General features: G+C 35.4%; 1 protein-coding gene across 4 annotated transcripts in view; it reads right to left on the reverse strand.

The window, feature by feature from the left end:
- The window catches only part of LRRK1 (leucine rich repeat kinase 1), a 149,682-nt gene that overhangs the window by 23,092 nt on the left and 102,798 nt on the right, over positions 1–23,792 (reverse strand). For all 4 annotated transcript variants that reach the window (XM_051980980.1, XM_051980982.1, XM_051980979.1 and 1 more), the window contains exons 19-26: positions 22,854–23,013; positions 21,555–21,831; positions 17,474–17,645; positions 15,605–15,768; positions 13,430–13,569; positions 9,568–9,817; positions 5,049–5,215; positions 1,110–1,307 (exon numbers count right to left, since the gene is read on the reverse strand). In XM_051980980.1, the coding sequence (XP_051836940.1) occupies positions 1,110–1,307; positions 5,049–5,215; positions 9,568–9,817; positions 13,430–13,569; positions 15,605–15,768; positions 17,474–17,645; positions 21,555–21,831; positions 22,854–23,013 (1,528 nt within the window). The remainder of the gene's footprint in view (positions 1–1,109; positions 1,308–5,048; positions 5,216–9,567; positions 9,818–13,429; positions 13,570–15,604; positions 15,769–17,473; positions 17,646–21,554; positions 21,832–22,853; positions 23,014–23,792) is intronic.

Below are 23,792 nucleotides of genomic sequence, written 5' to 3' on the forward strand. Positions count from 1 at the left end.
CACTTTCTTTTACATGAAGTCCTTCCTTTGCAAATGCTAGTGTCCTCCTCACTAAAATTGCCTTGTATTTATATAATGGGCATTTTCTATATATCTTTATATACATATGTTATTTTCCCTAGTAGAATGTAAACTCCTTGAGGATAGGGACTTGCCTCAGTATCTCAAGAGTCTCATAAAGTAGGTATTTAGTAAATACTTGCTGAGTGCCTGACATATCCTGACAAACCTCTTATTTCCATGTCCTACTAAGTTACAAGGGAGAAGAAACTCAGAATCATGTCAATGAAATATTACTAAGCATTGAATTTATTTTTATTAGCATTTCATTTATGATATCTCTCTATAACATAAAATCTCTGCACATTAGCCAACTTCAAAGGCTGTAATCATGTCATACTGTAAACATTCTGTTGATGTATTTATGGATTTTCATCAAAAACAAGTTTAAGGGAACAATCAATTTGCATGTTATTTCCTCCACTTCAAAATACAAAGAACACTTTCTCAGCTGGTTTAAAGTTTAGAGTTCCCTGTTTTTTTAGAATGGACTAGTGATTTTGCAGTTATAATTAACCAATAACTAAAAAAAAAAAATTAACCACTAACAACTAAGCATCTTTTTAAATGACTGAACTATCTCCTCAATAATGTTTATAGAATAGATGGAGAGGCTGGCCTCAAAACCAGGAAGGCCTGGATTCAAACCCTACCTCTGACACATATTAGCTATGGGACCTGGGCAAGATAAACTATTTAAATACTTTAGGGAACTCTCTCTGTCTCTGTCTCTCACCTTCTCTCCGGACTGACGAAAATCCAGTCCTTACCTCTATTGTGATCCTAGAGATCATGTCCAGAGAACAGTTACCTCTCTATTACTAATGGGCTTATTCTCTCTGCTGCCTATTCCCACTTGGGAAAGTAGTGTGTTTTGCAAGGATTAAGGATGTAGCTTAAGGATGCAGAACCTCACTGGCCTGACTAAGTATTTCAGTGTTTCTTCTACAAGTCACAGCATATTTCTTGAACATCTAGAAAATTAGCTGAGTGAAAGCAATCAAGCTATTACATGCATTGTATAAAGAAAATAGTTTTTCAGGTGTTACCTTTGGACTTTTCAGAAAGCACAGTAGTGAGACTACCCAATGGGGCAAGCTCCAGGGCAAAGCAAAGAGGGTGAATGCTAATTCCAATCAAGGAAACAATACACGGATGTTGTAAGGAGTGTAGCATGCTGGCTTCCTGACGAAATTCTGAAAAATTCTTCATAGCATCCATGGCTCGTAGGTGCTTCAGCATGGAATCTGACACAGACAAAGTGAAAGTCTGTTTTCAGTTAAGCAAAGGACAAGAGAACAGAACCAAGATGCCACAAACATCCCAAAGAGTTCAAAAGCCATATAAATAACAATATTGTACAAGTGACACTTATATTGGCTTTTGTTCTGCACAATAAGACATATCCTAAGGTTTATATATTTCCCAAAGAAGTATGGACCTAAAAGGAAATCCACAAAGAAAAAGGTCCCTTTTTCTTGAGTATTTACTTGAGCATTTCTTTCTTTCTTGAGGATTGAGTAGTTATTTTGCATTTAACAAAGAGAAAGTTTCCTTATGAAATAATGGCTAAGCATAGAGTCTTCAAAAAATGAGGATTCGTAGACATGGATAGATTTCAATTGTACTTTCCTTCTCGCCAAACCCAGTCTTTTTCCAAACTTTTTTTTTTTTTAACAAGAGTACCCCATTCTGGGAGTCTCTCAGTTCTTCAGTTCCTTTACCCATGACTCCCCACTCAAACTGACAGTGCTCTCTTCAAAGTTATCAGTAACTTCTTAATTACTAAGCATGATGATCTTTTTTCAACTTAAATTTTCTTGATCTCTCTGAAGCATCTGAAACTACGGTCATATTCTTCTCCTCGATATTTGTTCTCTTCTCTTTGAATTATCCATCTGTCTCTCATTCATAAGCTCAGCATTATCCTCAACCCACTTTTCCTTACCGAACATATCTGACTCACAATATCTCTTGTATCTGTTCTCTTCTCTAATCATACAACCACTAGCCCGTTTCAGGCTCTTTTTACTTCTTACATGAACTATTGCAACATTCCTATTTGGTTTTTCCAGCTTTTTCAAATCATATTCTACATGATTATCAAAGTGATTTTTCTGAAAAGCAGATCTACTGGTGTCACTGCCTCACTCAATAAACTCCAATAATTGCTTATTAACTCTAGGATCTAACATTATTTCATTTTTATCTCACTCTTTTAAACTTCTATTTTTGTGTAAATTTACAATGTATACAGTAGTTCATACATGCAATTTTAAAATAAGTAAATTATAAATGAGGGGAATGTGTAATTAAAAAAAAGATAGGTTGTATAAGGGTTTGTAAACTAGTTATTTAGAAGCCTCTAATTAAATTTAAAACTATTTCTTATATTTTGTTTAATTTTATTAATTGCAGGTTATCCAAATGGTAGTACTAAACAATATTATATAATACTTTAATATTTATGAACCCTTGGATGCTCCTTCATTCATTATATATTCCCTCAACATTTATTAAGCACCTACTTAAATAAAGGCCATCTGTTAGGTACTGCAATTGGATGTAGCCTGGTAAGAGTAGAAAGATTTGGAAGTAAGAGTGACTTGTATTCAAAATTTATTTTGGATTTTGGCTGTATGACCACTGACAGATCAGTCTTCTCAGTTTTCTCATCTATAGGAGAGATAAAATACAGCCTTCCATAGCTATCTTTTAAGGTAGATATAGAATCAAATGAAATAATGTATATAAAACATTTTGCAAGTTTTAAAGAGCTTTAAGAAAATCTCTTATTAGAAACCTTATCCTAAAAGAGCTTAAAATTCATACAACCTAGAAAGCTCCTTAATGGCAGTACGATGGTCCTTGGTCACCTATATATTTCTGTAAAGTTGGGCAAGTGACCTTAACATCTCTGGATCTGTTATTTGAAACAATGGGGGTAAATCTCAAAGGTTCCTTCCAGCTTTACACCCATGATCCTATGAATCAAGGGAGATTTTGATGATTGGTTTAAGAGAGGGAAAATGTGCATATAATATCCTTCAATGTAACCAGAAGCCGAGGACATCAGATGAAATAAAACCCTGTATTTTTTCACAAATATCTTCAAGTTCTGCCCCTCAAGTGACAAGAGATTGAAAGAAAGTAATGGGGAAAGTACTTTTTGATTAGTATGCTCTAGAAGTAGAAGCCTAAACTTGAAATCTTTTTCAAATGAAACTATGGTAGGCTTTGTGAAATGTTCAGATTTGCATTTTGACTTTTCTAGTGAATATTCTCTGATTTATGCAGGAATAACATTTTTCTGATATCAGCCTGTGTTCAGATTTTAGACCAGGGCTGCGTGATGAAACATTTGGTTCTGCAGATTCTTCAAATAGCATCAAGGAATATGGTTGCTCTAACACTGAATCACATTTCCCCAAGACAATGTAAATTCCTCAAAAGGAGAAATTGTTTCTTATCTTATCTTTGAATGCCCATCATCTAAAACAGTACCTGGGATATAATTGATTGAAAATTGATTAAAGATTAAGGTACAGTTTAGCCACTTCTCAGATCTTTTATTGACTACACTTAACAATGGGGTCAATTGCTATTTTGATTATTTTCAATATGAACTACTGTCCACTACTGGGTGTTATATGGCAATAGCTTTCTATCATTAGTAGTCTGTGATGAATTCAAACCAAAAAACTCTGAGTTTATTCCCTCAGTGAACTAATTCCCAAATGTATAAATTCTGCCAAAGATAGTTAATGAAAATCAGCCTTGTAAAGATGACACAAGCTGACTTGTAAGATATGAGAGATGGGAAATCATGCTCTTTAAAATGGAAATAAAAATATTTCTCTCAGGGGGCAACATTCCTCCCACTGGATCCTAAATAGTAAGACATCCCTGGGGTGTGAAGTAAAAATCTCTATTTGGAGAATGTCATTTAAATGCAAATTTTCTGTGGGTGTGAATATTATTTGTGTTCACTTCAATACGAGAAGAAAAAAACATATTCTTTTCCAAACCACTTCCTAAAAAGCTCTAATCCCAGATCTATGCCTTGAGTAAGTCACTTCTCATCATTTTTTTCATCTGTAAAATGTGAGAGTTGAACACATGATCTCCAAAAGTTCCTTCCAATGCTGACATTCAATGACTAATCTGTTTTATCTTTCTATATTCATCTGGGGAGAAATAAAAGTGATTTTTTTTAACCTAGGCTGCTGCATCCCTTTAAGCTGGATGGTTTAGAGAAGGGTCTTGAAGGGGACAGTGGGGAGGAGAAGACCCCAGATTCAAGTTCCCACTTCTGATTCATACCAGTCATTTAACTTCTCAGTGCTCTAAGCAACATTCTAAAAATGGAAGTTTCAGAAATGTAAAGTTTTTTTCACTTGGAACTCCTTAGCCCAGTGAAATCACAGGTCTAGTCCCTAATACCCATCCTCTCTGTGTAGCTATTGCTTGAGAAAGGGGTAAATGATTCAAATCTTGAGAATGAAATATTCAGAACACTGTTTTGAAGATCCTATTGATTAGTCACCTGTACCCCAGACCAATATCTGAGATTTAGATTAATAGGGAAGGAAACCAAGATACAGAGGATGAATTTGCTTTGTTAAAATAGCTCAGCGAGTCAGACGGTCAACGAGGGGCCACAATCAGACTCCTTCAACACTTAGTGTTTACCATCATGGAATCCTACATCCAGTTGCTAAGCAACAGAACTCCAGGCCACAATTTAATGGCACATTTACCATTTCTACAGCCATTCCCAGAATCCATTGTGTACAAAGAAAGCTTCCTCCTTCACACACACACTCACTCTCACAACGCACACACACCCCACACAGTCTGCCCATTTTTGACTATTTATACAGCTGCAGGCATTGCTTTAAGGAGGGAAAGAAGATTTGTGGTGCACTGTTCTCTATGGGGAGCAGACATTTGAAAGGAAAGGATGCTGGACAAGTATCTCCGTTTACCTGCTGTAGCATTAGCAAAGTTCTTGAATTTTTTGAGCTGAAATCTCTTGACGGCCACTGGCTTCCCATGGTACTGTGCTTGGTATATTATAGTTCCACTTCCACCTTGGCCCAGAACATTGTTTTCATTTTCATTGCATTCTAACTTGCTATTTTCCAGAAATAACCTGCCATTGAACATAACACAAGTTATTAGTCTGGTAGGAACTATACTTTAAACAGTTCCCTGGAGTGCCTTTTCATTGCTCCCTATATTTGGAAGAGAATCTGTAAAAAGTGTGGAATTCGTTAGATGTTATGTCAACTGTTTAATAGTTTTATTCAGACTTCTTATGAAGATAGGTGAGTTAAATTCAAAAAGCATTTATTAGTGTCAGGCTCTAACTTAGTCACTGAAGCTAGAAACAAAACAGGCCCTACCCTCAAGGAACTTACATTATTCAACTTGTATTTTGACCATTTAGGGAATAGGTCTATTGGATGATGAACTAATATTCATTTAGAAAGGATAGAAAGTCTTCCAAAATAATGGACATTACATTTGAGTTGTTTCACAATGGTCAATGAAAAGCAACTTGCAAGCATAGAGAATAGTAAGTGTTTCCTTGGAACATTTAACTGGTAAAGTTCTCTACTCAATAGATCAGAAGAGTCTGGAGTTAGGAAGACTCATTTTTATGAGTTCAAATCTGGCCTCAGACATTTACCACCTGTGTGACATTTGGGTCACATTTCCTCATTTGTAAAATGAGCTGGAGAAGGACAAATCACTCTAGTATCATTGCCAAGAAAACCCCACATGGGGTCATGAAGAATCAGATAATACTAAACAACAAAATGTTTGTTGATATGAATATTTTCCTCAGTTGTTCCAACTTCCTGCCCAGTATTGATTCATTCTCCTCCCTTTCTTTTTTTCTGGAAATTTGGGAGGTAGAAGAGAACCATTTAAAATCCTTTTTCTTTCCTAACTCAACCCTACTTGACACTAGCACATAGCTACATGTTTTAAAAAGCTTTACATCTGTTGCCTTTTCCAGATTGCCTCACTGTCAAACCAAGGTTGTACAATTTATGGAAAAGCTGTACTTTAATTTCTGACTTTTCCCTCTTGATGCAACTGACCAAATTGCTATTACTTATGATGCAATTCATCATTTTCCATTATTTTCCAGAGACAGATCTTACATCTGCTGAGACTTCAAACAGCTCAACTGTACTATACATCGGTCAAATAAAAATAACAAATTACATCCCTCATCCAGATTCTCAGGCAGACACACTGGGGCTGTTATCCCAAATGCTCATTAATAACTACCTGGATAAGAAAGATGCAGATTGTTAAAAGGACTTATGTGACTAGCAAGCAAAGCTATGGAAAAAGTTGTTTGAAATGTGGCTTTCTGCTGTGACTTTATAGTGCCTGGAAAGTTCTCTCAGAGTAAAGATCCTAGTGATTTATATAAACTAGGGAGAAAGACATACACACACACACACACACGGGAAAATGTTGCTTGACAAAGTTCAGACATGATGATTCAGTAGATGCCAGTATCTTCATGCACGTGACTTCAAATTCTGATATCAGGCTGATTACTCTGGGTCCCCAAAGTTACCAGTGTGGCTTGTTGTTAATAAGTTTTCAGCAAGTTAATGTGGTAAAATATTCTCCATGGACTTTATTGATTCCACTTGGAGCATTACGGATTAAAAAAATAAAACAAACAGAAAACTCTATTAAGTAATTTACTTTCTTTCATCCAAGAGGGTGTAGGGTAGGGAAGAATTATCAGGAAGAACATGTCAGAAAAAAAAGAACCATTTTTTCTCTCTTCATCTCAAGTCTAGTCTTACTTGTATAAAAAAAAGTTTTACCTTTGTTTCTGCAGTGCCTGACTGTCAAACTAAAGTTGCCCAAATTTTAGGAAAAACTGAGCTTTGTGAAACTGACTCATGTTATTGCCTCCGGACCAGACTTGAACCAGTGGTGACAATTTTTCTCCTCCCGACATGTTAGATAAATTGAGTTTCATACAAGTTGGGCTCCTTCAGATAAGATTTAAACCATGATAAATTTCAATCTGGAAATGAAATTTTTAACTTCAGTTAGAGGGAAAAAATTGGGGCTTTACCTCAAATAAGCTCTTATCTCTTTAAGAATGTTTTGAAACTGGCTTCCAAAATATGGAGACCAGATGATCTTTAAAGAACAATGATTCTACTAAAAATGAATTAAGGAAAAAATAGTATATTTTGTTCTACAACACGTTGCTTCTCACAATGTTTTTCTAATACCTTGTACATATTCTTTCATAATTTCTTACTATTTCAGAATTTAAATTTTTATCTTTTAGAATTTTTAAAAATATATTACATGAGTAAAAAAAATTGAAGAAATGCCCTATAATTTCTAAATGAATTTCCTTATTTCTCTGATGAAAAATCTGGTAAGTTGATAAGACTTACAAAATAGACTTGACCTAAAATCTGAGATTCTGCTTTAAGTGGAAAATCTAGAACCACAGATTTTAAATGATGGTTCTCACCCCTCAAACATGTCCCTTAATTCTTTGGAAGTGGTGGGGGGAGGAACCCTGAAGAGAAGCAGTCAAATTTTCAAAACATTTTGAGAAAATATGAAGCAATACTACAATTTAAAATGAAACAAAAAAATAGTCATAATACTTGCCCTCAAAGAAATGACAATCTATAATGGAAAATGAGTTACATAGACAATTTATGTTAAAAATGAGAAAAATTCACAGGAGAAGTCAGTCGGAGAGACATAAAGAACTTGAGGAATAATGAATAATGAATCATCTCTACCTGCATAATCAGGAAAAGCATCAAAGAGTTATTAGGAAATCAAATATTTGTCACAATAGGATACTTGCTAGAAACTCATGAGGAAGGCCAAGTTGAAAGACATTTTAAAAGATTACTATTAGGTGATATGACAATGTTTTATATTTTCTTCACAGTTTATTTCTAGCACTATTACCTTAAGTTAATAATAGACATCATCACTTCAAAGACTTAAGGAATTCAAATATTCAGTCTTGAGTTAGTAGATATAAAAGTAATGTTTGATAAAAGGGAAAATGAAAACAGATTGCTTGGAACCTTTCCTATTCTTGAATATCTGCTGGAGACCCATTCTAATTTATCTTCTATTTGTTGAGCAAGCAGCAGAGTAGAAACTGGGACTGAGAGCAAGCTCAGCAGAAAGATAGTTTCAGCTTATTTATCAAAAGGAAAATGGAATACACTCAGGATACTGATAGTTTGCCTTTCAAAGGTAATCATTTTTGCTCCTGCTTTTTCACTAGCTGTCCTTGTCCAAGCAATGAAAACATAAAATAAAAACCACTTGCTTCCTTTCAGGGAGGAGATGCTGAGACTCTCACCCTCTCTCTTTCTCTGTCTCTCTCTGTCTCTTTGTCTCTCTCTCTCTCTCTGTGTCTGCCTCTCTCTCTCTGTATCTCTTTGTGTCTGCCTCTTTTTCTGTCTCTCTCTCTGTGTCTGCCTCTCTCTCTGTCTTTCTTTCTCTGTCTCTCTCCTCTGTCTCTCTTTCTCTGTCTCTCTCCTCTGTCTCTCTTTCTCTATCTCTGTGTGTGTCTGCCTCTCTCTCTCTCTCTCTCTCTCTCTCTCTCTCTCTCTCTCTCTCTCTCTCTCTCTCTCTCTGTCTCTTTGTTTCTCTTCTCTGTCTCTCTATCTCTTTCTCTGTCTCTCTCTCTCTCTCTGTGTCTGCCTCTTTCCCAAATGGTAAGTATCTTTTCCTGAGCGAGAAGTATAGAGGACCATCAGGGACCCAGTCTCCATTCTGATCAGGATGAAAGCTTTGACTCACTCTTTGTTGGATCCAGGTTGTTCACCCCCTTTAACCAGCTGGTGGGTCTCTGCTCTCAGAGGCACACCACATTAGTGCTACACTTTCTGGGGACACCAGATCGACTTTACCATACTATAGTTAACAGCTCATAAACTCGAGTAATCTGTCCCGAGGATGACAATCTCAAGAAGAACCTACTGAAACATGATCAAGAGAGTTTATTGGCATAATTAGTGCAAAATATAGAAAGTTAAGTGGCATAGTAGATCAGTAGAGCACTAGGCCTGGAGTTAGGAGAACCTGAGTTCAAATCTAGCCTCAGACACTTATTAACTGTGAGACCCTGGGCAGGTCACTTAAATCGATTTGCCTCAGTTTCCTCATTTGTAAACTGGAGATATAAATGACTCCAGTATTTCTGCCAAAAAAATCTTCTCAAGGGATCGCCAAGAGTCAGAAATCACTAAAATGACTGAACAACAATAACAGCAAAAGTGGAAAATATAGTTTACAGTGTTGCTGGTATATTCTGGTTTGGTTAAGACATGGTGAGAAGTGATACAGATTAAACTATTAGCAGAGAAGCCAGATTGATATTCGCTTTCATTGGTCACTTTGAAAAGAATTTACAAAGCAAATGGGATGATTCATTTATAGACATGATTAAACACAGTCTGTTTACATTACCTTGCAGGAAAATCAGTCATAAATAACTCTGGGACTAGTTCTTGTAAAGAAACAGGGATGTCTGAGTGATTGGGACATGTGATAAAGTCTTGCTCAATTGCAGTCAGGACACAATCCTCCATATCAAAATACTGCACATCTTCTGTTTTCTCAGTCAAATCATTTTGTTGAGTTTTTGAAGACTCACAAATGGGGCATGGGACATACTGCTCCATGAGCAAGGTACCATCACTCTCAGTAGCTGTAAGAGCTGAAAAGGAACAGAATTTGGTTAAGAGAAAAGCTGCACTTAGGGTTTCCACTGACTGGACATTTTATCACAATAGCCTGCTTCTAATGTTCCATGACTGTTTCTTTTTAAAATACTGGTAATCAGGATTGTGTAACACAATCTGACTCAAAGAAACCCATATAGGCGGGCCTATACTACATTCCTCATAGATCAAATAAATTAAAGTCTTGACCCATAAGTACATACAATATGTTGCTTACATATATGCTTACAGAGCCAAGATATGCACCTTGGGTTATTATTTTAGTAGTAAAAAGATTTATCCTTATGCATCTGCTCTCATATAGCTTGCCTTGGAAATTACAAGTCTGAAGGGTAGGAGACATAGGTACAGCATGTGATTATAGGGATTCAATTCACACCTCATTAGTGATTCACACTAATTGCTCATCCAGAATTGGAACAATTTGTTCTATAACAACCACTTTATAAAAATAAAGAGCTTTAAAAGATGTAAGAATTCTATCAATACACTGATTTACCATGATTCCAGAGGACAGATGATTGAAACATTTTATGCCATGTCAGCAGGGAGGTGATGGATACAAGATGCAAAATGGGACATATGTTTTTGGAAGGAAAAAGAAAATGCTTCTTAATTGAAAAGAAAAAAATTTAAAAGAAACTTCAGGACAAATTTGAATTGGTTCACAAAACTCTGATTGCTAATTTAATTGAACTAGAATGTATTATTTTAGTAGTATGTACAGATTCTTCAAAGAGCTTAAATTCTGGAGAAAAATCAACTTCTTTTTCTCTTTGAATTCTTCTCTTCCCATTCTGAGCTTCTTTTTTTTTTTTTGGTCTAGGGACTAATACTACCATGAATCATAGTGATCTTCTATACCTGAGGTTACAGTGGGATGGTCCACGGTAGAGAATGTAGTTGATTTTCTAAATCACAGAATAATTTGGGCTATAAAATTCTCTTTTAAATTAATAAACATTTAGGAATCTTTGAGAAGCCTTATTTACTTATACCTTTGTTTTGAGGGTGCTTGTAACATTGAGATTTGACATGCTTTAGTAATGGATAGAGCTGTAATAGGCAGGAAGTCAGAATTTTATAATTTTAAATCTGTGTACATATGACATATTCCTATCACATTCCCCTTTATGTGACATGTCATTGAATTTGCAGACTTTTGGTGCTCAAATTCATTGAGATTCCCTCTTTCCATCCCAATTAATCAGGCAGTCATTATCCTAGCATACTAAATGATAACATGTTCATTATAGAGTCAGTTTACTTAAGGCATCAGTCAACTAGGCAGTTAACAACATTTCACTAGCACCCACAGTGTGTAGAACATTGTACTAGCTGCTGGCAATAGTTACACAGTACCCAGAAATAGAGATGTAAGAAAAAAAGAAAGCAATGGATTCTAGCGGCTGACATAAATTAAAACACCCTGTCCCCAAGGACAACTTAACCACCATCTACAAAAAACCCTTGTATCACCCACGTTGTGGGGCCCCCTTTTCTGATTATTCACCACCACTATCTTCAAACAGCCCAGGGGACTATACGATGAATGGAATCTATGGATTCCAACTGGAAAAACCATCCTGAGTCACTTCTACTAAGCCATCAAATAATAGTATTCATTGTTCACAACAGTCTTTCTAAGAGGCCAGGGAAACACAGATTTCCTGGGACAATCAGAGGATTATAGGATCACAGAGAAAAAAGCTAAAAGCAACTTATGTTAAGTCAAACCCCCTCATTTTGTAAAGAAGATAACTGAAGTTTTAGGCAGTGAATTACCCAAGATAGGAAGGTGTAAGAAAGTGATAATAATGGGTAGTAAGTGTCAGAGGTGAAATTTAAACTGAAGTCATCCAACTCTAGTCTTTTTACTGGCAGTACATATCCCTTCCCCATTCATAGACTAATACCACACAGGTGTAGAGCTGGAAGGAATCTTAGAAATCTACTCTCATTGTAGAGATCAGGAAAGTCCTGACTCCATATTTTTAATATGTGATTTTTAGGAATTATCTAGGATTATTTTATTATTTTATTTTTTTAATAATAGCTTTTTATTTTGAAAATATATGCAAAGTTAGTTTTTAACATTTACTCTTATAAAACCTTGTGTTTAAAATTTTTCTTCCCCTTTTTCCCCTTCCCCTCCCTAAACAGGAAGTAAGGAAATATATGTTAAACATATGCAATTCTTCTATATATATTCTATAGCATGTAGCACAAGGAAAATCAGATTAAAAAGGAAAAAAAAACCAAGCAATTAATAACAAAGAGGTGAAAATACTATATTATGATCCACATTCAATCCCCAACTCCTCTTTCTGGATGCTCATCTAGGATTTTAACATAAGTATGGGAGATGCCTTGAAGGAAGAAACTGTTTAATAAAGGGAGTACTCTGCTTTACCAAATAAGTCATCCTAAGATTGAATAAAAACATTTTTGTGGTCATTCTCTCCTCTACAAATTTTAGTCTTTTTAATCAGGACTATATAAACAAAGTTTTAAGGACCCATGTGCATTTTTTTTTTATTACTACATTGAGGTTCGAATTGTCTGCTTTTCACATATAAAAATATGGGGTATTCATAGGGGAATCTTAACTCTATATCTGTTATTCTGCTTTTTATTTTGCTTTAGCCAGGCTTTTCCTCAATGAAGCCTCGAGGCTGGGTCAAAACTTCTACTTTTTGTAGACTTTGTGAGATCGTATATTTTCTCCACATTATCTTTTATTCCACTTATTTGTGGTCATTTTTGGAAATATGCTGCAGTCTACCTGTAACCATCATGTACTATTCCACTGCCACTTTAATCATCCATATCCTCTTTTCTTTGGAGGCTGTTGTTTGCAAAGATTCAAAATTCTATAGCACTATTGGGAGGGCATCTTGTGCTACCAGGGAACAGTTCTTGATAGTTGAAAAAACTGTAATTCACTCTACTTTCTGCTTATTATTCACTGCCCATTTGCAAAGTCAGTCTCAGGGAGATATTCTAATGTGTTAACTGCACAGAATGGCCACCCAACTGCAAGTCATTATTTTAGGCAAGTCATTTCCATCCATTTAAGTTTATTCTATATGGATTATTAGGCTGACCTTCTTTGAATGAATATGCATTTCATTTAGGAATCTTGTAATATTCTTGAATATAGGTTCCTTCCTTCCTTTTTCTTTTCTTTTCTTTTTTTCCATCTTCTCCAGGCTAGAATTCTATACCGAGGTTATTCATGGGCCCAATCCCATGACTAACAATAAGCACAGAAGCTTTGATTTGTTCCATTTCCACTCTGAGTTGGCTTGCCCTTTTTATTTAACCTGGGACCCCCCTATACCCAGGGGCTTGCACTATTGATTCAGAATTTAGTGTGGACAACCTATTGGAATAATCTACTAAAGTTTAGAATTCCTGATCTCAGGAGATCCAACAGCCTCAGCCTCCCTAGTAGCTGCTTTGGCTTGGCTTGGTTAAATTTTAGTTTTTAGCTAATAGGAATTTTTTCTAAATAAGGTTTTTATTGTGAGTTGAAAAAGTACATTAAAATAAAATTACAACATAATTCAGTAAAGCCTTCTTACCAGGAAACCACTGGTCTATCAAGGAATTGATATGATCAGTGATAAAAGCCATGGCTGAGAAATCTCTCATTTCTGACTGACAAATTATTTTTATTCCTCCACTTTTTTTCTTCTTCCAGTTGACATCAGAGGATTCAACACTACAATTGAAAAATAAAAAGAACCATATTATCCTTTGCAGTTGGATTTGGATGATTTATTCAAATTCAAATTTGATTGTCTTTCTGTGATGCCAGATTTCTGAATGTCTGTCTATGTAATTACCCTTTATATTCTTTATTCTCTCACTATCCTTCAGTTATGTCTTTTTTCCTTATCCTTTCTATCCCTTAATTATCACACTAAGTTAAGGCATATTTAAAATATATCCTACAAAACAAGTATTATTTTCAATGTATGTAATAAATATTTTAAAAATATTAGTTTAATTTTTTAAAAGTCAGATGAATTTAACCTTTTAAGTTGTTTGTTTAAAAAATCCCTCGATAAATCTTTCCCACCATTTGATCTCCCAAAACTCAGAAAGTATATATAAAGTATTTTGCTCTTTAAAATTTCTACAGGGTGTTTAGTGGAGAGATCATTGGACCAGAAATCAGAAGTGTTGGTAAGAATTAATCCTGATTCCTCTCAAGAAACCTCTGTCTCAGTTTCTCCATCTGAGGGAAAAAAAGGGAATATAAACCAAAATGAAATCTAAGGCCATTGCTGGCTCCAAAATTAACTGAAGATAAAAACTGCATGATTTATTCCACCCTGTGAGTTAGTGGTCAATTCAGATACTGACTGACTCTTATCAGGAAGAAGGGTCAAGTAAGCCTTATATCTGAAGAGCTATTAACTAGTAGAAACCCAAAGTGACTTAAGCATAGAAAGCTAGGCTCTTCATTTCCCAGACAAAATCATGGCACATTCTTTTGCCCATATTGAACTAGAACCCTAAAAATAAAATCAAACCAAGAAAAACATTTTTCCTGGGTCAGAAAATACTATGCAGAAGTGAGTTCAGTCTGAATCATGCCCCGTGATGACGCCTAGTCTATTTTAGCATGAGAAGTCCATACTCATAATAGAATTAATAAAACATACTTACTGCCCTTGAAGACTAATTGTTTACTGATAATAGTTTCTTTGGAGAACTATCTGCCCTAGTCAAATCATACCTAAAGTGCTGTTTTCAGTCCACAGGGTTACTGTTTAAGGACACTGATAAGCCTGAAGAACATTGAGAAGAGAGTAAACAGAATGGTGGAGGGCCTTGAATTCATGTTATAAAGAGACTGGTTAAAGAAAGTAGGACATTGAAGGTTAAAGAAGAGAAGGCTCAGAGAATACAGGATAGTTATCTTCAAGGATTTGAAAAAGTATTGCTGTGATGAAAAAGAGGAATTATATTTATTCTGTTGGGATCTAGAAAGCAGACTAAGGAACAATGGATGGCAAACAGATTTCATGCCAGAAAAAGTCTATATTCTATTCTGCATTTAAAAATTGCTTCAATGACCATCTTTTTTTCTTTTTTCTTCTTTTTCAGGGGTTAGGGAGGCAGTTCTTCTCCCCAGACTCATCTTCTTTCAACCTTATCTCAGTCTAACTTCACTTAATAGTCAGAATTGTCTAAAAGCAGGATAGGATGCCTTCAGTGTTGTTCACTGGGAGTCTTCAAGCAGTGGCCAGATAACTAGTTGTATGTTATTATAGAGATTCCTATTGGATATGAGATACATGAGATAGATGGCTTATAAGGTTCTAACTCCCAAATTCTGTCTTGGGGGCATGCCTTTTTGAATATAAAGGCATAATGAAATGGCATAAATTATGGGGTGATCAGAGAAATAGGTTTACCCTGTGTTCCTCTGATTTAAGTAATTTTTATTTTTTTTAGTATATGACCCCTCTCATTTCCCTTTACTCTGAGTCAGTGAACTTCTATGGAAGAGGTCTACTACTAGACAGTGTTGGGAAAGCCTTCTAGATTTTTTTGGTTGGATGCCCTCAAAATTCTATTTGGCTAGTAGAACCTACATTCCAAAACAGAAGAACTTGAGATTTAAAGTCAGTGACTGTAGAATTTCAGGACAAAAAAGTTTATTATTTCACCCACACCTTTTAATTACTTTCATGATGTTACCTAACTTAAGCCAAACAATGTTGGGTAATATTAAAACATATTACCTGAGATAGCCACCATCAAATGTGACCAGGAGACCTTCTTGCCAATATATGGTCTGGTTTCTTTTCACTCTAAATGTGCTGCAACGGTTTCTCTGGCTGCCCATAAAACTGTAAATGGTCATTTTTCTGTTCCTGCTCTTGGTATTCTTCTTGTTTTCAAAAAGCTGAAAAATGCAGAAAAATGACACACTTGTATAATGTTACCTCTGAGTTACAAATAAAACTTTTTTCCTTAAACTGGCATGGCAATACATTTCCATAATAAATCATTTTGCTGATGGTTGTCAATAAATATTGACTGAACTTTTGATGAAGGCCTGATGCTTACTGACTGTATTGGGTTCAATATTCTGTACTTTCCTCACTGAAATAGAGTCTGTATATCACAACAATTTGTCTCTGTTTTGTAGCTGTTTTTAGATAGGTTTTAGTCATTGACCAGAACAGCTCCATATTCAGATCAATTCAATGAAATAAAATTTTATTAAGTGATAATTATTAGAGTTAGAAAAGAAGTCTAAAAGCATTTAATCTTGTTCACAAGAAGAAATCCAGTATGCCCAACAAATGCTACTTCAACCTTTGCTTTAAGATGACCAGTAAGGGATAATCTACTACTTGCCGAGGGAGCCCATTTGATGTCTTGAATTGTTAGGAAGTTTTTTCCTGACATGAAGATTAAATTTTGCTCTTTGCATCTCCCATGAATTGCTCCTAGTTTGGCGTTCTGGAGTCAACAGAACAAACCTAATCCCTTCTACAACATGCTTATCTTTTAAATATTGAAGGCATTTATCACAGTTCCTGAATCATTGCTTCTCTATCTTAAATACCCCCTCTTCTTTCAACTGATCTTTGAATAGCATGAAGTTGAAGCCCTTGACCATCCTGGTTGATGAAACTGGTCATTTTGGATAAGAAATAAATCAGATCCAATTTATCTCTCACAGAGCCTATAAACTAAATACTCTAAAGTGGGACAAGAAATATGAGAAAGAAAAGTTTGAAATTAGGTCAGTGATATTTAAAAATCTTTGCCTATGTGGAAAAACCTGGAGAGAGATGTTCTTTCACATTGAGTTCTTTTAATCAGTCTACCCTCTAGGCATTAAAAAATGGATCATTTCTCCCACTGTTAAGCTATGTGTTAAAATTTATGATCTTCAAACTTAGCTCCTATATTCATTTTCTTCATGCTTCAGCAAGCCTGGAAGATCACAAAGCACCTCTTTTCTATCTTGGTTTGAAATACAGGAGTAGTAAATATATATGGGTTTAGCCATTGGAAGGGGGAAAAAAACTTTTTCAGAAAAGAACAGTGGGCTAGTGGGTGGAAAATACCTTGAAGTGACCCAAAAAGGAGAAAAAACTACACCAAGATAATACAATTTAATAGTACAGTTATACTTGGAAGAAAAATTCTAATGGTAATATGAATTACTCAACAACTAGTGTTGCATGGAGAAAGTATGTAATGGCCATTATCTTTTATCAAATTAACTTGAATTGACAACTATCATTCTTTATAATAGCACTAAATATAGCCACAACAATTCTTGGTGACCATAAAGAGTATCTTCATCTTAATAGACCAAATCCTAGGTTCTTAATGAACCATCAGGACTTAACAAATGACAGGGAAGCAGTAGATTTGGGATTTATGGAAATCAGCCAAATGAATCACACCAATAGGAAAGAAAAGTAATCACTAGACAAAGCTACCAAGTTCACATCAGCAAAGACAGAGCATTTATTAAAGCAAAAAAAGGGACACTTTCAAAACAGGAAGCAGTAAACTAAGACCCAGTAACATCAATGAAACAACTCCAGTCTTCCCTTATGTTCTAGTCTAGATGGACACGAACTTACCTGGAGATCCATTTCTGCCAAACTAATTAACATCCGAGCTATAAACCTTTGCCAGAAGCCAACGGGTACAAAACTCATTTTAAACACCCTCTGAATCGTGTTCGCAGCCTGGTGCCGCAAGCCATGGGTATCTAAACCCGGCTTGGCCGGAAGAAGATGTGGTAAGAGGTAACTGAAACAAATCAAATATGATAGATCAAATTTTAGCCAAATCTTTACAGTGGCCTTGACTCTAGATAACAGTCTGGTTTCAAGAGCATGCTGTACTTTAGACATCTAAGTTTTGTGTAGGTTCAAAAAGCATCTATCATGGGGACGTTGGAATTTTATTATTTGTAATAAAGCCTGACTTTCTGAAAACCAACTACATTCCTTATTTTTAGTTCCAAGTGAAAATAAATGATTCTAGTGTATAAATTCATCATGTAAGAGTAATGTGATGTGGAGAAAATGGATTCTGAAAGCATTTGTAGTTAGAAAAATGTGATCAGATATGACATTAAGATGGATTAGAGATCAAAGGATTTTTAATGCCAATGAAGCTATAATAGCGACAGTGAAGTTGTGGCAAAAAAGTAATAGAAATAGCACTGATTTGGAACTAGAAGCAGCAGGTTCAGATCATGGCATTGACATTTATACCATGTCTGAAGAGAAATCATTTCACTTCTGTATGCCTCAGTTTTCCTATTTGTGAAAAAAGGAAGTTGGAAGTTATCTTTAAGGTCATTTCTAGCACTTAATTGCCGGAGACTCAGAAGTAAATAATAATTGTGAAAGTTTGAGAAACATATAAAAATCACTCACGACAGACACATAGTAACAGCTAATATTTTCCCTTTAAAACGATTTATTGTTTTAGTCACTTAGGATAAATTTATGTGTCCTAACAGCAAGATTAAGTCTATAAAAAGGCTTTTTGGTTTTATTTTTTTAGCCTGAGAAAATACATGCTCATAATGAAAATATTGCAATGTTGTGTCATTAAGGAATTTATGTCATTTCATCTTCATCATTTTGTAATGAACATGGTTGAGAACTTTGTTTCCTTAAGAACCTCTGCTAAAAAGGTATCATTTGTTATGTGTCTGTGTGTAAGATTACATTATAAAAAGCTGAGGAAGGATAAGATTCCTATAGTAATATATAGAGCAGCTACATATGTGGCGCCATTGTGCACTGAGTGCTGGGTCTGTAGTCAGGAAACTCATCAGCCTGAGTTCAAATCTCACCTCAGACACTTATTAGTTATGTGATCCTAAGCAAATCACTTAACTCCGTTGGTCTCAAATTTCTTCATCTGTAAAATGAGCTGGGGAAGGAAATGGTTAACCACTCTAGTATCTTTGCCAAAAACGTTCCAAATAAGGTCACATTGAGGTAGACAAAAAAAATTGAACAAAAGGAGTGTACAATGGAAAGTTAACAATGCATCTTTGTATTGTTTAAATAATAACAATTTTAATAAAGAGGCTTGAACTTTGCTTTTATTGAGAGAAATAATGAATTCTCTTAAAAAAAACTGTAAGGCTTAAGATTGATTAAAGTTCAAGAAGTTCAATTTCAACATCATACCCAACATGAAGTCACAGAATTGAGAAGATTCCCTAAAATATTTTAGAAAGTAAATTATCTCCTGTCTGAAATATAAAGCCCTGAAAAGCAGAAAAAACCCTATGTTTTCAAATATATTATAAAAATCAAGATATTATCAACCTTTGATTTGGAGCAATTAGAGGTATAAAAACTTGGACACAACAGCAAGCAGCAATATAGCAATTTTGTGTCATAAAGCTAATGGACAACCTGTTGGATAGCCAATAAATTAACCTTGGAAGATATCTATAAAAAAAATTCCAGAAATGTAGGCAATTTGAAGGTCAATGAAATATGATGGACAATGATGGTTACTGGGAAGATAATGGAATTTAGAGTTGGAAGAGACATTAGGAAGGTTTTTGCCTCCTCACTTTCCTCTGTCTTTCCTGTCTAATCAATAAACAGCTTCTATTGATTTTTTGTTTACAATGCCTTTCATCTTCATCTCTTTTCCTTTCCAATTCCACTCTTGCCATCCTGGGGGATAAGAGCTGGAAAGATCTTTAGCGCACATATACTTCTTCTCCCTCCATTATATGGATAAGGAAATAGATATTCAGAGTGATAAACTGTCTTGCCCAGGTCAAGCAGGGAGTATAGAGCAAGGCAATCTTTTGATTCCAATTAAGGTGGTTTCTCAACTGCAGAGAATCATGAGATCTCAGAGGACACCTGGTTAATTTGATACACTGAACAAAGATCACCTCAATAACATCTCCACAAAAGGTTCACCTAGTCTTCCCTGGCAGACATCCTGGAATAGGGAACGTACTATGTCTTGAGTCTGCTCCTTTCACTTTCAGATCACTTTTGTAATTCAAAAAGTCATTCTTTACATCAAACTTGAATTATCTTTTCTACTCCTTATTGCTCCAAGTTTTCCCCTCTAAAGTCAGGCAGAACAAGTCTAATCCTATTTCACATGGCAATATTTCAAATGCTTGAAGAGAATGATCATAATACTAAGCAATATCTCTTGTTCTGATTCCTATCATCTCAAGTTTCAATGACTGAATTATCTGACTAGCCTCCTTTCCTGTTCATTTCCTCTTCCCTAATATAAAGTGAATACTATAACCCTAAACAGGATTGTACTTTTATCAATTGCATAGGGAAAGGCATACTTCAATTGGAGGATGATATAAATCTGGGAAAGAAAGCTAGCATGCTGGATGACATAGATGTTGGCAGGCTAGAATACTATATTTAATCTAAAAAATAACATTTTAGAAGGCTAAACAAAAGGTACTATACTTGTGTTTAAAAAAATCAATTTTATAAGTACAAGGTGGGAAAAATATATCTGAGCAATAAGTCAAAAGAAAAAAATGTGGGAGTCATAAAGCCTAGTCAATAGAAGTCAACAGTAGCTCATGGCATCCAAAATGACTAATATTCTATGTAGCATTAAAAGAGATCTTGTGTCTAGAACACAAGAAAAATAAGCCTACTAAGCTGTACTGTATTCTATTGGAATACAAGTGATGAGGTTAGTGGCAGTGCAGAGAATTGTGGAAATCCCCTTTTGGTTGGAGGTGCAGGTTCTTTGTGAAAGAATTCATGAACCCGAAATATTAATGGCAAAAATGGAGATTTATTGTTGGATAAGAAGTCAGCTTAGTAAGAAAAAATTGACTTCTTCAGTGGCAAAGTCCTATTAGGGAAATGGAGGCTGGCACTGAGAAGGGAATACCTTTTCAGTGGGCAGGGTCCTCCTTTGGACATTCTGCAAAGAAATGAATAAAAGGAAACCTATTTTATGAGCAGCTCTTGGTGAGGGGGAGCTGGGGGCAGTTTGAGCTGATCAGACCAGCATTTCTCAATTGAATGGGAATTTAGAATTTCTTGAATAAGGATGTGATTTTCCAAAAGATCAACGGGAGTTGATTTGCCCTTGAATACTGTTGCTTGTCTCATTCTAAGAGGATGGGCCCTCTCTAGACTCTTGGGGCTTGGGAGACCCTGATCTCTCAGATCAAAAGGGGCACAATTTCCGAGTGATAATTTTACAGATTAAAAGGGAATACAGTTTCAGAGTGATAATTTTAAGGGGAACATAGTTTCACATTTTGTGAAATGTGGCCATTGCATTTTAGGAAAGACACTGAAAGTATCACATATGTGACACTGGGAAAGTCACTTACTCTTTGTCTATAAAGGGTAAAATATGACAAAATAAGAGCACTTTCCTCCAAGCATTGTTGTGAAGATAAAATGAAATATTTGTAAAGTTAAGTTAGGAAGAAGAAAAAAGAATAAAAGATAAATCCAAGAATTTGAATCTGAGTGATTGGTAGTACTATAAAAAGAAATTAGAGAGTTGATAGGAAGGACTCTCCAAATTTTACAATGCTATATAAATGCTAGCTGTTATTATCATCTATCAGAAATAATTGCTAAAGACCTCCTGTACCCTCCTCCTTGGGGTTTTAATTATTGCCACCCTCCTGATTAGTAACATCCAAATACCAAATTAACTTACCTGTCATTGGCAACTGGCAAGGCAATTTCAAATTTGGCTAGGAATTGAAAATATTGTTCTTCTGTTTGTTCAGTGAAGCCTGTTCCAACTAATAGCATCCTGAGATCCTCTGCTTTAATCACTCCATTCTTGGCCACTGACTTGGAGCTCTTAATGTTAAAAATCCGTTGTAGACATTCTGATAACCAGATTGGATCAAGGAAGTAGAGGTTTCTAAGTCCATGGCTTGTGTCTGGGAAATGTAGGAGTGTTCCTGTTTCTATGAGGAAGCTGATAGCTAATCCAAGAAAGAGGACAATCAAATACTGATATTAGAGGGAAATTACTTTATTCTTATTTTTGTATTCCCAGAACCTCCCACATAAATTTTTTTGGGGAGAAAGAAAATAATCACACAATTTCACTGGTGTAGAGAAGTAACTCCCAATGAGGAAATTTTTTTTCCTACTATTGGTCTCAGAAAACTATCTAAGGCACTGAGAGATGAAATCTTTTTCAGGATCTCAGAGTCAATAGTTGTCAGAAACAGCATTCGACCCAACTTTTCCTGACTCCACAGATATCTCTTGAACCATCACACCATGCTCTCATGTGTCTTGTACAATGAGGGCTTAACTTGAACTGAGCAATCCTCACAGGAGGATGTATGAACAAGTTAATTTTATAGTAAAAATAAATACTTCCAAATGTCATAGATTGAGATATCATCTCCTTATATTAATCTTTAGCTCTCAAGATTCTTTTCATGGTCTCTCATAGAGATAGCTAGGTGGTGTAGCAGACAGAATCCTGGACATGGGGTTAAGCAGATATTAATTCAAATTGGGCCTTAGATATTTACTAGCTGTATGATCCTAGGCAAGTTACCCATCTTGTCTGCTTCAGTTTTCTCATCTGTAAAGTAGGGATAATAAGGGTGATTATGAGGACAAAATGAGATATTTGTAAAAAAAAAAAAAAGCTTTGCAAATTAATACGCTAAAAAGGTAGTAGGTAAAAACTGATTATTATTATTGTTACTATTTCATTTCCTCTTGGCTTTAGGTATGTTTTTATTTATATTATCATACAGTTCTGTTGGCTCACGTTAAAATTTTTTCACATTTTCACTGAAGTTCAAACTCTAATTCCCCAAGTAATCATTAAGTTTCACTCAAGTGCAAGAGCAGGAAGTCGCATCTTCCCCTTAGGACACCTTCTATCACAGCTGCACGTTTCCCCACCAGCCTGTTCTCCCCCCAGTCACAATATTCATTAGTTGCTTCCTCCAAGATTTTAGGATCCAATTCCATAGCCTACCAGATTGTAAGTCTTCATAGTCATTGATGTCATTTCCTGGGGTTTGTTCTATTATTTGTTCTATCTGTTTATCTGTCAGATACTGGACATCATCTGCCTGATTTCGCCTCTGTTGCTCAGCTATGACTGCTTCTTGGAGACTGAGGTAACTCCTTGGTATCTGTGAATTAGGTCAGAAAAAAGCCTTGCCAGGTTATTGTGGGAAACATACCATTTCCAATTAATTTAGCTGTGATCTCAATCTGCTACATACTAACTATGGAATCTTGGACAAATCATTAGCTCTCTGGACCTCCCTCATCTCCCCAACGTCTCTTAATTCTAGTGCCTTGGAATGTCATCTTCTAGTGCTTGTTAAATATTTCCTATTTATCCAATAAAGTTTCAGTGTTATTTCCATCATTAGATTGTAAGCTTCTTGAGTGCAGGGCTTATCTTTTGCCTTTTTTTTATATCTTCAGCACTTAGTACACTGCCTAGAACATATAGGGCCTTAATAAAATGTTGATTTATTGGTTGTTCTATCCATTTTGTTTATTTTTTTTATTTTGAACTTAATAGACAGCAAATGAAATGAGTATTTCTACAGACATTAAAGAACAGAAGCCCAGATTGCAATAAAACTACAACTTTCCACAATGTAAACTGTGCTTTTTTTTTTTTTTTAGGCATACAACAAATTCAACATGTAAATATTTCTGCCCATTTTATTTTTTTTTTCACTGTGAATTTAACAAGCTCCAAACAAAATGAGCATTTCCTCATAGACTCAAGTGGAGGATAATGGTGATAGAAGCAGTGAGCTTCCCTATCTGAAGTAAAGGCAGAGGACAGAATGTGATGATGTCTTGAAATCCTTCCCAGTTCTAACTTCTATGACTTTATGGAAGCTCTATTTGGTCAGTAAACTTTCCCCTAAAACATGCTTTCCCTTTCTGC

Source organism: Antechinus flavipes, chromosome 2 (assembly GCF_016432865.1).
Source record: "Antechinus flavipes isolate AdamAnt ecotype Samford, QLD, Australia chromosome 2, AdamAnt_v2, whole genome shotgun sequence".
In the NCBI taxonomy this organism is placed as follows: domain Eukaryota; kingdom Metazoa; phylum Chordata; class Mammalia; order Dasyuromorphia; family Dasyuridae; genus Antechinus; species Antechinus flavipes.